This window comes from Nestor notabilis, unplaced genomic scaffold, assembly GCF_000696875.1.
Source record: "Nestor notabilis isolate BGI_N333 unplaced genomic scaffold, ASM69687v1 scaffold8490, whole genome shotgun sequence".
NCBI classification, from domain to species: Eukaryota; Metazoa; Chordata; class Aves; order Psittaciformes; family Psittacidae; genus Nestor; species Nestor notabilis.
Genome location: NW_009909683.1, coordinates 9,242 through 20,873, shown reverse-complemented (window position 1 = coordinate 20,873; position 11,632 = coordinate 9,242). Strand labels below are relative to the sequence as shown.

General features: G+C 37.6%; 1 protein-coding gene across 1 annotated transcript in view; it reads left to right on the top strand.

Moving 5' to 3' along the window:
* The window catches only part of LOC104408618 (melanopsin-A-like), a 26,558-nt gene extending 19,017 nt beyond the window's left edge, over positions 1-7,541 (top strand). The window contains exons 7-12 of the mRNA XM_010018308.1: positions 1,019-1,126; positions 2,234-2,414; positions 5,229-5,381; positions 5,913-5,981; positions 6,438-6,476; positions 7,350-7,541. Coding sequence (XP_010016610.1) covers positions 1,019-1,126; positions 2,234-2,414; positions 5,229-5,381; positions 5,913-5,981; positions 6,438-6,476; positions 7,350-7,541 — 742 coding nt within the window. The remainder of the gene's footprint in view (positions 1-1,018; positions 1,127-2,233; positions 2,415-5,228; positions 5,382-5,912; positions 5,982-6,437; positions 6,477-7,349) is intronic.
* Positions 7,542-11,632: the final 4,091 nt, after the last annotated feature.

The following is an 11,632-nucleotide window of genomic DNA, read 5'->3' as shown; positions in this document are numbered from 1 at the left end:
ATTTCTTCAGCAGGAAAATGAGCTACCAGCTACTTACACAATTCTCTTTGTTGTTTGTTTGCTGCACGTATATGAAAGACCTTCTTCTGAGAGAGGATTGAGAGGAAAACCTGTTTTCTTCAATAATATAGGAATGCAAGGCTAATGGAAAGATGGAGCTTAGACTGTCTTCCCAGGAAGAACAGCAGTGATACAAAAAGGATATTATTGTTGGGAGGAAAGAATGACTTACTGGGCCATTTCACTTAGTACTCTTTCTACCAGTGCAGGAAGAGAACTTCATAGCCTCTAAGCAGGTCTATGGAGAATTTGCCTGCTAGAAACTGCCTATAAAATGTTGTTGTTTTTGTCTGAGTTGTTCTACTGAATTTCTTCTGACCAAAACCTTAAGGGCTACTTCAAGCTACCTTCAAAAATTAACTGGGTGATAGCAGCATGGCATCATAATTCTCTTATCCCTTAGAGTCATATCACCTGTATATATGCATGGCCATAGTAGCATGACATATGACACCTGAAAATATTTTCCCTTAACTGTTTAGTTCAGAAAAATACTTCCTCTTCACTTTTTAATTCAGATCAGACAAAAAACAAAGTTTTAATAGAACAACAGTCTTTCCCTATAATGCTTCATTCTGAACACCTATCTATTAACCACAAATGTATCTGTGGTCAAGTATATCTGCTGAGTTTGGAATAGAGATATTCTGATCAATGCGCATTCACTTACTGAAGGCTGACTGTCCCTAGGGTAAACAACATGGGAATTACCACCATCCTGAGTCACAGTAGTGAAGTGTTGCAAGAGAAGTCCCAGGAAAATAGCATTTCTCAGAAATGTGATTAGGCTGCTGTTAACCACTACAGGCAAAGGATGTAAAATTTATTCTCTCACTGGGTGCAGAACTCACCCTTTTACTCTCTCTGGAGCACTAACAAAGCATTTCTTGACAGTGTATAACTGCATAGACTAAACAGAACTCAATACTAAATATATAATGCATTTGCATTACTCTAGGTATTCTCACATCCTAACACCCTTCACAAACTCCATACCAGCTGTGATTGCCAAAGCTTCTGTCATCTATAACCCCATCATTTATGCCATCATTCACCCCAAATACAGGTAAGTTCACTCTTATAAGTTATTTTTAATATAGTAAAGAAAATCAGACAGTAACTGTCACTTAAAGGACCAGAATCTGAACTCTCCTTCATCTGCTCATTTTACCTCTGCAAGACCCTAGAAAACTTCCCAATGCTACATTTTCAGTAGAATTTGTACTTGGAACAAATTACTATGCACATAGGAGTTAGAGATGTTTATGGATTCTGATCTGTACTTACAGGTTACATGATATAGAGACCTTCCCACATCAAAGGAAAGCACCATAATTTTTTGCATTACCTTCATGAGAGATGCAGACATTTGTCAGTGTTGCAAATAGCAGTTTGTTAACCAGGCCAGTGAGAGATGCAATTTGAAGTCAAACCACCTCTTCCCTACTCTGTACATCCCCCCTACCTTTCTTTGAGCTTTCATTTTTCAGATAGTATTTCTTCTGAGCTGTAACATCTAGGGTCATTACCATACCAAGTTCAGATGCAGGCTGTGAGATCTGAAGGATGGCAGCAAAGCAATATGCTTTACAAAGACCTACTGGAGAACTGAATAGAGAAGAGGTGGGCATGAACATCTAAGTGGGGAACGTTGGGAGGAAGAAGAAAGCTAAGCAAAAAATGTCCTTATGCTGCATATGAGGAATGAAATATTGTAATGTAACTGCACATTTTGTACAACTTCATAGATAGCTGGCAAACAGATGTGTAAGAGAAAGCTAGAAGAGCTGCTTAGGGGAAGATTAAAATAATTCATTATGTGGTACTTCTGCAGGGTTCAGTTTAAAGGGACAGAATTTTATTTTTGCCCTGATTAAGCCGAAAGGAGATAAAACATGATTTTAATAGCTCCCTTCAGTCCAAAGAGTTCTATTTTAATGCTCTTATCCCTGCCAAGCAATAAATTTTAGTTCTGCAGAACACGGTGAATAAGTGATCTTGCAGGGTGATTGTATATGAGATACTGGATATCTGGAAAACTCTTTTTGTACTCAGAAATTTTCCAGTCTATGAAGCCATTAGTTCATGTCTCTGAATAAATGCATTGTTTATGATCACTAAAGTTTTGTGCTAACAGAAAAAAATTTGACTGGTTCTATCTCTCATCCATTAGAACAGCCATTGCAACATATGTTCCTTGTCTTGGATCCCTGCTGAGAGTATCTGCTAAAGACTCACAGTCTTTCAGCAGTTACCCCTCCTCCAGACGAGCGACCATAACCAGCCAGTCTTCTGAGATAAGCGTGCCGCAGAAAGGAAAAAGGCGACTGTCTTCTCTCTCTGACAGTGAATCAGTAAGGGAGACGCTTCCTGTACACACATTTTTAACTGCAAAGTAATTAATTTTCACATAGAGTCCCTCAAATTGGTATGTTCTTTAGATGAAATGCATTATGGTGCTCATTACAAGAGCTCCAGAGAAAGTAGAGAGACAAAGTGAAATATAAGATAGAAGGCTGAATTATAAAAGCAGAATGTAGATCTTTGTACTCTTGATGGTTGGTGATACTGAAGGAAGAGTAGAAAGATGGAACAAGAATTTTAGAAAATAAGGGATGCTTAGAGCCAGAGCATCCCTTACTCTCATACTTTAAAATCTGCTCATACTTCTAGGATGTACTTGTCTGATAACAGATACGCAGTCTGGATACACACAGAAAAGAAACTGCTAGTCACTAAATAGTTCTCTAGTGAAAGCAAGGTTGTAATAGAACAGATAATGTTTTCTGAAAGTGAAGTGGGATATATTTGGAAACATTAATCATTAGATTCAGACAAATCAGCAAATTCATTACAGAATCATTCTCATCACCTCGACAGCTTGCTGCTGCCAGTCTAAGTGAAACACAATGTTTTGCACGGCAGCTGAGAACAGAGATTCAGTATCTTAGGCTCTCTCTTGCACTCCAAAGTTACCTTACTAAGTAAGTAAGCACATTAGTTAGTTCATTGCAATTGTTTTAAATGACATTTCCAAGTATATGAAAAGCCATAATTTTCTTGGTGATTCTTTTTCATAGTCAAGGTAATACGTGGATCTAATCCAGCCAAGCGCTGAATTCTTACAGTTGTTTTTGACACTGACATTTTGATTTCTTCAGTCCAATCAAAATTAAATTCTAGTAGCCTCCACTCAGGCCATATGAGCCACTGGCTAATAAAAAAAGAACCTTTTTATATTGCATCTTTTAGATTGTGAATCCTGATTCTTAAAAAAACCAACAGACACCTTCAGTAACATTGTGTAGTTTTGTACTACTATCATTGCTGGGGAAGGAGAAACCAAGCGAGCAATTCAACAATTCTTTTTTCTTAGGAAAGCAACTCTTAATCCTCAAGGTAAAACAGTGGAGAAAAAAAAAGTACAAAACTAGGTACAAAGTAGTTATCCAAAAGTAAAAAATCTCAAGCAATTGGCATGCTTCACCCTGGAATTTTCTCTAAGCCTTGAGTAAGTCTGGATCTTGTTCAGAACTATGATAGAGCCAAGATTTTCTGAAAAGAACATGTTTTCCTTCACTATTTGATTTGACCATAGAACAATGATTTATTAATAAGTATGTCGGTTTAGCTGAAGTAGAACAGAAACAAGGGCTCAAGTTTAAAGCAAACAAAATTGCTTTGATGCTCGCAGATAATTTATTTTGTGGGTTTTTTTTGGTACCATCTGTGGCTCGATTAAGCTCTAAGCTTTCTAGATATACACCCACAATTCAAAAAGGCAGTACATATGCTGCCATGTATTTTAGGTCGAGGCTGGTCATCAAACTGTAAGACAATAAATTAGCTTTATGCATTTATTTATTTTTTTTTACTCCTGTGGATGCAAAGATATTCTGCACCTTGAAAAATTCTAAAGAAACAATTTCCACACAGTTCTTTGCAGTGAAATATACCCAAGCTCCAGAACAGATGCTCAGAAAATAAAGTTACTTCCACTTTGAAATTCAGTCTAATCAGACTATATGTGCTACTACAATCTATGCATGGAATGGGAAGCAGAGTACACATTTTTTAAAATGCTGCAGTCCAGAAAATAGTTGAGCCTGCAGGAAAAGAAATGTTTAGCTTGTCCTCCTGGTTATTTTGTTAAGCTCTTCTAAAAAGATCTTTCATGGGAACATATCAGTCTGGAGACACTTCACTCTGTAGATTCACCTTCATCACTGCTTCCCCAATAGTTAGAAATCTTCTTCTGAAAATATAATCTTGATTGTCATTGTTCCAAATTAAATCAATTTTCCCTTCCCCTTCTTCTCTGTTCCACTTATCCTTCCCTACAGTTACCAGAAAAAATTATCCTGACCCTCCTTAAAGCAATCAATCTGTTATGTATTAAAATTCTGGTATAGCATCACTAATCAGGATTGTCTCTTAATAATAACAAGGTGATCAGGACAATTTCTCCAGTTCCATCAGGGTTCATTTTTTTCTACACCTCTTATTTTTGTTTTCTTCCTGGGGAAAGTTTAGCAAAGTATCAAGAATTGAAAGTATCAAATATTGAAAGTATCAGTAATTGCTTCAGTAATTTTTCACTTCTAGGAAATTCTGGTGGGTTTGGGTTTTTTGTCTTTTCACTTTTCTCTTTTAGTTTAGAAAATCAGAGTTTGTTCATGAAACAAAATGTTTCTGAAGCACTGATTCTGCAGTCCCTGGTCATTTCCTTCCATTTATTTCTGCTTCCACACAAGCTACTTTGGAAACTTTGGCCCTAATTCCTCCAAGCACCTGTGCTTTCTATTTGGGTACTACTATGGAAACATTGTCTCCTTAGAGCTATAATGTGCCTCAGAGAAGTTTCGACAACAGACCATAATGAAACACTATTTTGTTTGACATTTTGCAGTGCATCCTCTGGAGGGAAAAAAAAAAAAAAGAAACAAGAAGTAAGCTGAATTTTAGACTCAACAGACTTGATAGTTTTGTTTGTATGCCTCATAAGCAAAGACTTTGTGAAGTCATGCATGGCATAACTTATGTGAAATGTCTTTTATACAATTTCTGTTTATTTTACAATTTCTGTCAAGGTAAAACTGATTCTCTTGGGGCAAATTGATGGAAGCCTAAGGAACCCAGAGTAATTATTTTTGCTGTATTCGTTTTAGGGTTGTACTGACACAGAAACTGATTCCCCCAGTTTGCTCTCCAGACTTGCTAGCAGACAGATCTCCTACGAAATGGGTAAAGGCACAACTGAAACTAGTGACATAAGAGCCAAACCTAAACTGAAGAGCCATGATTCTGGGATTTGTGAGAAGGTAATAGACTGTGTAATATCTAAATTCTCTTACAACTGGTAGGTTAACAAATCTGCACATTTTACTATAATTAATCATGATGGTTCCTCTCAAGAAGATGGGGATAACCTATGAATTAACACACTAAGTAAAGGCTTAAGAAGCTGTGAAAGGTCATCAATTATTTATTTCCACCCTGGTTCACTATTCAGCTGCCTTTGTTGCACTTCTGACAAGCAATGGTGCTATTTTAGTGAACTTAGCATCTGAATGGTATGTTGCCTTGTGTTTGGTTTTAAGTGTGTATTTAGTAATATTTGTATTTCACTGTTCAAATCACTTGGTCAATTGTGTTGTCTCACCATTTGCTATCAAACAAACACATATGGTGAGAGATAAAAAACAAGGCGAGCTTTAGCACATCACTACTTTTCTATCAGTCCTCCTTTGTCTCCCCTTTTTTTTAAACTATACTTTGAATTTCACGTATGTAAAATATTGTGAGATACCTTCATGTCATTTATGTCTTTCTTATCTGTGTGTATTTTTCAGACAGCTGTAGATGCTGATGACATATCCATGGTGGAATTGCATGTCACAGAGTACACTGCTACACCTACTGTAAGAATTATTATTTTAATATTTCGCATGGATCTAACTAACCAAGGGAACAAAACCTAATGACAACTCAGTCTCTAAGCACAAAATAAATTATTTTTTGAGATGCACAAATCACATGATACTCCCAGCAGAATATAGAAAACATGACCAAAAAGGGCAGATCATTGCTGAAACTAAGCCAAAGGAAGACACATGTACTACAAGGTTCTCCTGAGTCCAGCTTCTTAAAGGAACTTGAATATTTTCTTGAATTCAGTAGGTCTCATGATGAGGTCTGTTATTTCCTTAGTGGAGCATGAAAGCATTAATTTTGTGCCATCTTTATACAAATAATATGCAAAGTAAGCTGAGATAGCCATCCTGATGACTGTACCTATGAGACAGCCATAGTCTTGTGGCACATACCGCTGTACAAAGTGACATTTTAAACTATTTAATGTTCTCGGTTTTGGGTAGCAGCAAACATCTAAAAAATGCAGCTTGGAGGAAATCAAGGTAAGTTTCTGAAACACGCTATATCACCTATTCAGTAAGATATTATGTTAATGTCTATTTTTCCTTCCATGTAACAAAGCTACAGAATACTGACAAATATTTTTTTTTACATCTGCCACAAGTGAGTCAACTTGCCTTAATTCTTGACACAAGACACGGAAATAAGAGAGAACAGTTGACAGATGCAAACAAGCCAGTTTTATCTTTGCAGTATTAAGCCAAATGTCATACAAAAATCTTACATTACGTCTTACTGTTAGCAGTGACCCCTACCAGTGACCTCTACCAGTGATTCCTACCAGCTATTGCTATCCTTATCCTAACACTCATTTTTTGGTCCTGTGAAAGTGACAGATAGCATAACCATTGCCAAAAAATGCTAATTAATCTTTTCCTCAATTCCTGTTTTCACTTCATTCTCTAGTTTGCTTCCCTCGTCAACCATCTGTGCTGTTATCACTACCTTGCACATCACCTCTTGACCCAGTGAACCTAAATAGTCCCTCTTTATGGAGGGACTCCTTACTTACTTGAATTCATAATCTGTCTGAGCATATTCACAGCACTTCTGCTCATAGTCAAATGTTCTGTCATTAGCTTGGTCTTTCATCAAAGTAGACCAGCTCTTAAGTAGCAAATGAAAAGTCTGTGCTTTAATACCTGAACTTGTTTAACATTTGTTTTCCTCATAAGTTGTTCATGAAATACTAAAAAAATATTCAGACCTACTTTTTTCCTCCATATTTGGTTTTTAGTGATGCAGATTGGCAAAGTGCTTATCTAAATATATGCCACTATTTCATAGATGATGCAACCTGATCTCCTTGTAGATATTTATGATGTTCATTTTTTTAAAATCCTTGCAACCTTTAGAGAGGTGAAAGCCTGAATGGTATTGGACAAAGAAAAGGACAGTCTCACTGTGGACCATCTGCAGCTCAGATACCCAGCATCACAATAACATACAGCAATGTCCAAGGAGTAGAGCTGCCTTCTGGATACCACTCTGGTTTCCTGTACCCTAAGGTCAACAGCCACAAGCAAAATAAGAAGTCCAACAGCTAAGTGAGAGTGCAAGCCAGAATGTCTCCTTATCCAATACCTCTAGAACAACTACAGACCAGCTGAATCCAGAATACCTTCCTACATTGCTCTGAAATGCTCCTACAAAGACACAACACAAGACAAGCAAGGAAAAAAGCAAGAGGAGTAAGCTTTTCAACATCAGAACTCCCTCCAGCAGTTCACTTCTTGATCTGAGTCACACTGTAATTTTATTATTTCTTTTTTGTGCAGCTCATGAAACAATTTCTTTCACTCAGATTTTACTGTGCTCAGGTATATACCACCACTGCCATGGGTCTTACCTGTAAGCCTCCTAGCATTAACTTCAGAGGAAAGGGAAGTATGAGATTCAAAACTGTCCATTGTTCACCTAGTTTAGTTTAACTTCAAAGCTATTACATAGCTAAAGCTGAGAGGTTTGGGAAAAAATGTACATTACTTCTTGAAGATGGTTTCTTCATTATTGTGAAGTACCTCAACCAAATGAAAACTTAAACACACAGTCAGTGCTCCCTTCTCTCATCAATGACACATTTTCCTTCATTTTCTTCTACAATCCAATTGAAAGGCAATGCACTTGAGCAGTAATTTGAAGTCTCAGATCGTGGTTTTCATTTCTGAGATTCTGGGGAAAGAGAAAGGGGTAACACTGAGGACAACGCTATGGTCCTTTCCATACCTGGCTTCTTTTTCCGACAGTCTCTTAAGGGACCAGTTTAACCCACTCTTAGCTAACCTCCCCAGAGCTATGAGAAAGTATTAGGAAATTCCTTCCAACTTTCCTTTAGCAGGTTTCATGAGAAGAATGCAGAATTCAAAGCAATTTTTTTTACTGAAATGTCTTATGGGCAAGTCAATATATCTACTTTTTAATACTTCAAAGTGGTTTACCTTTAGATGTGCTTTTTTAAAGTGAATCTTGGGATGATAAGGGTTAGTTGCCTAAAAATAGCTGTTCTACAGATGTGTGGAATCCACACCATCCCCACTTCAGCATTTTCATTTTTCCCTTCCCTAAACAGCAGTATTCTTATAGCTGAGTTTTTCCCCACAGTGACTAAATCCGCGAGTTTGCACTTATTTCCTCTGAAATCAAAAAAGAAGAGTTCTGTGAAACAGTGATTTTCTGCTTCTCCCCAGTGCTCCTTCCAGTGCACGAGAATAAATGGACAAAATTCATTTGCAATCCATAGCAGTCTGCATCACAAGAGTTATGAGGTACAGTCAGTCCACAGTGGGGCTATATACCTTCTGAGCCAGAAAGCACAGGGCACAAAGAGCTATTGAAACAGTTCTTCCCCATGAGCCCTTTAGTAGTTAGTTCTCTCTTTGGTTGCAATAATGGAGAGAACCCAGCAAGTCATTTTGCCCTAAGTAAATCAGTTCTTCCTGTGTCACATCAGAAAAAGTCATAAGATCAATAAAAATGTAACCAGCTTATTCCTCTGAGGGGCAAAAAAGTAACCAGTGAGTTCCAGAAGATCTGGGGCATAGTTTTGAAGGAAACTTGTGGAAACTTACTTCAAACTGAGGTTTATTAAAAGCAAGGTTATTAAAAATGGAGGTGATAATGACTTCTGCAGCAGCCAAATGTTAGATCATGAAGAAGTGGGACATTCAGGCTGGTAATAAACTGCCAAAAGAAACAAACTGTTCAAAATCCAGGATGCTTTTATGTAAATAAAATCGTGGACATTAGAGATGGAAAGGAGCTATTCCAGTTACTCCCTTCACCTACCACAAGCGGATATTGTCTCCAGGCAGAGGACAATACTAAACTGAAAATATATACAGCCAGCAATGAAGAGAGAGAGAAAACATATAATCTTCAAACAGGAAGAATGTTCAAAGATATTCATTAAGGCTGAGGAATTTTATTATGACTTACTGCTTAGGCATTTAAAATTATTTTAAAAACTATGAAGCACGTAATTCCTCCCATCCTTTGTCATGAAGGCCATTCACGCAAGTGGAAACTGGGAAGAAATGCTAGTGAATTCTGCCCATTTCATATGGGTCACAAAAGGCTGAACCTGTCAAGACAATAGGTCAAAACTCACAAATGCTCATTCACATGTTAATAAGAAGTGCATGGTAAGTGTCATTAAGAGCTAGACCCTTTGCTCTTGCCATGATTTTATTCCCAAGCAGGATTCTTGAAGACTATACTCTGCACTCTTCTGCATTCCCTTCTACTTTTAGAGGATATAAAAAGAATACTTCCATGGCTAGAAAAGCCTTACGAATCCACAGCATGTAGTTCTCTATATCCTTCAACTCCAACATGTACTAGAGATTAGTTTGTATCTATAAAAAGAACTACAGCTGTTCATGCTTGTCTACTTACGAAAGGCTTGAAAAGCCTGTATTAATTAGGGAGAATTTATTTGGGAGCACTGCAAAACTCTTGTGTACTCCTGGTGTAACTAACAGCTTTGCCTTCCCTTTGCCTCTACTGAGACTGTAATAATCATTCAGGGGAGAGCCTACAAAATTCCTTTCACCTGATTATCTCTCCAAGTGATTCCCACTATAATCCCAGTGGCATTTGAAATAAATCATTATTAGTTCATATTTCATCTCATCTTAGCAGCTTTATTTGTGTCCTGTATCCTCTACTTGGCAACCATTCTTTCTGCTTTGCTGTCTCTTTACACCCTTTAACACAGATGACTGGATTAAAATAATTTAGGACTGAGATGATTCACGTTTCAGTTAAAGTCAACTGTACAGCCTGTTCTGCACTGGAAAGACTGCCTGTAGTTTGGGTATGTTCCAATGACTTGGGGGTGTGAAAGGACTAGGTCAAACTGAGGCTCTTCCCTTTGGCCTTTTGTACCACAGCAGCTGTTCATAGAGCAGCCTGCTGGCAAAGGTAACAGCAAGCAGTGTTCTGTTTTAACAGACAAGCTCTTCATCTCCATGGGCTCAAGCTCTAATTGAGACTTGGGTCTCAAGAGAAAATGTTGTGTTTGATCATCCAAGCAATTCTGCAAAACTGAGCAGCAATTGGTCACTATTGGTGGTCCTGCAAAGAAGGTGCCCAAAGCCAGCGTAATAAAAGGCTGCTGCATGTCAAGATTGAAATACTGCAAAAGGAAGCAGTCACAAGTTGCCAGTCTTTCAAATTTTCATATACTGCCAGGGATCTTAGTCCCTATGTTTTGCAGTTTACAGCCTCGTTTTTCATACCTTTGGAAACTGTTTTGCATCCCCCACTGGACTAAAAAGTATCATCGTAGCACATGACATGGAGTAAATTTTCACACATTCTCGGGTAAGACTGAGCAGCAAACTATTTTTCTTGAAGTCATATTCAAAAGCAACAGCAATCTTGACATTCAGAAAAAAACAAAGGTACTTCAAATGCTGTATGGGTGTTTCTACAGCTCTTCAGGGTATAATATGAGTAAGTCACATGTATTCCATTTTCCTCAGTGTGACTGTGCCATTTTTTCCTTAGGTCATTCCATGAGGTGCTGCAATGTGGCCCCTCTCATCCTCTGATCCCTCAGGAAAAGATATTACCATCTCAGTAACTCTGACAGGACACCTGTTTCTGCTTCTGAAACCACTATTTGCACAAGGTCCTATTGAGAAAGGGCCCTTATCCTCAAAGCAATGTTAGAATCAGACAATGGTATTTCAGTGGCTGAGCAACAGGTATATCAGTTCAAACACTTGTGCTTGTAGCCTTGCAGTTGTTAATGTCATAGGAATGTGAGGAGTTCCATGTTATAAATAGGTTAATATAAAAGCAGTCTTAAAGAAATAAATTATTAATACTGTCATCCATAGCAACCCTACACATGAGCCATAATCCCATACACTAAACATTTCACACAGAACAGAAAGATTACTATACTTTCCTTGTGCCCATCGAATTTATAGCTTAAATGCAAAGTTCACAGTTGTCAAGGTTTATATGTTGTCCTATTTACATCCCTTCTAAGGACAGTAGACCAAGTACGTCACCAGTATAAGCTTAATAAAAACAGTAAAGTTTTTATAGAGCGACTCTAGCTTAACAATCTAATATAAAGCACAAACAGCAGTAAGAGGTATTTTTTTATTTTTATTTTTTTAGGAAA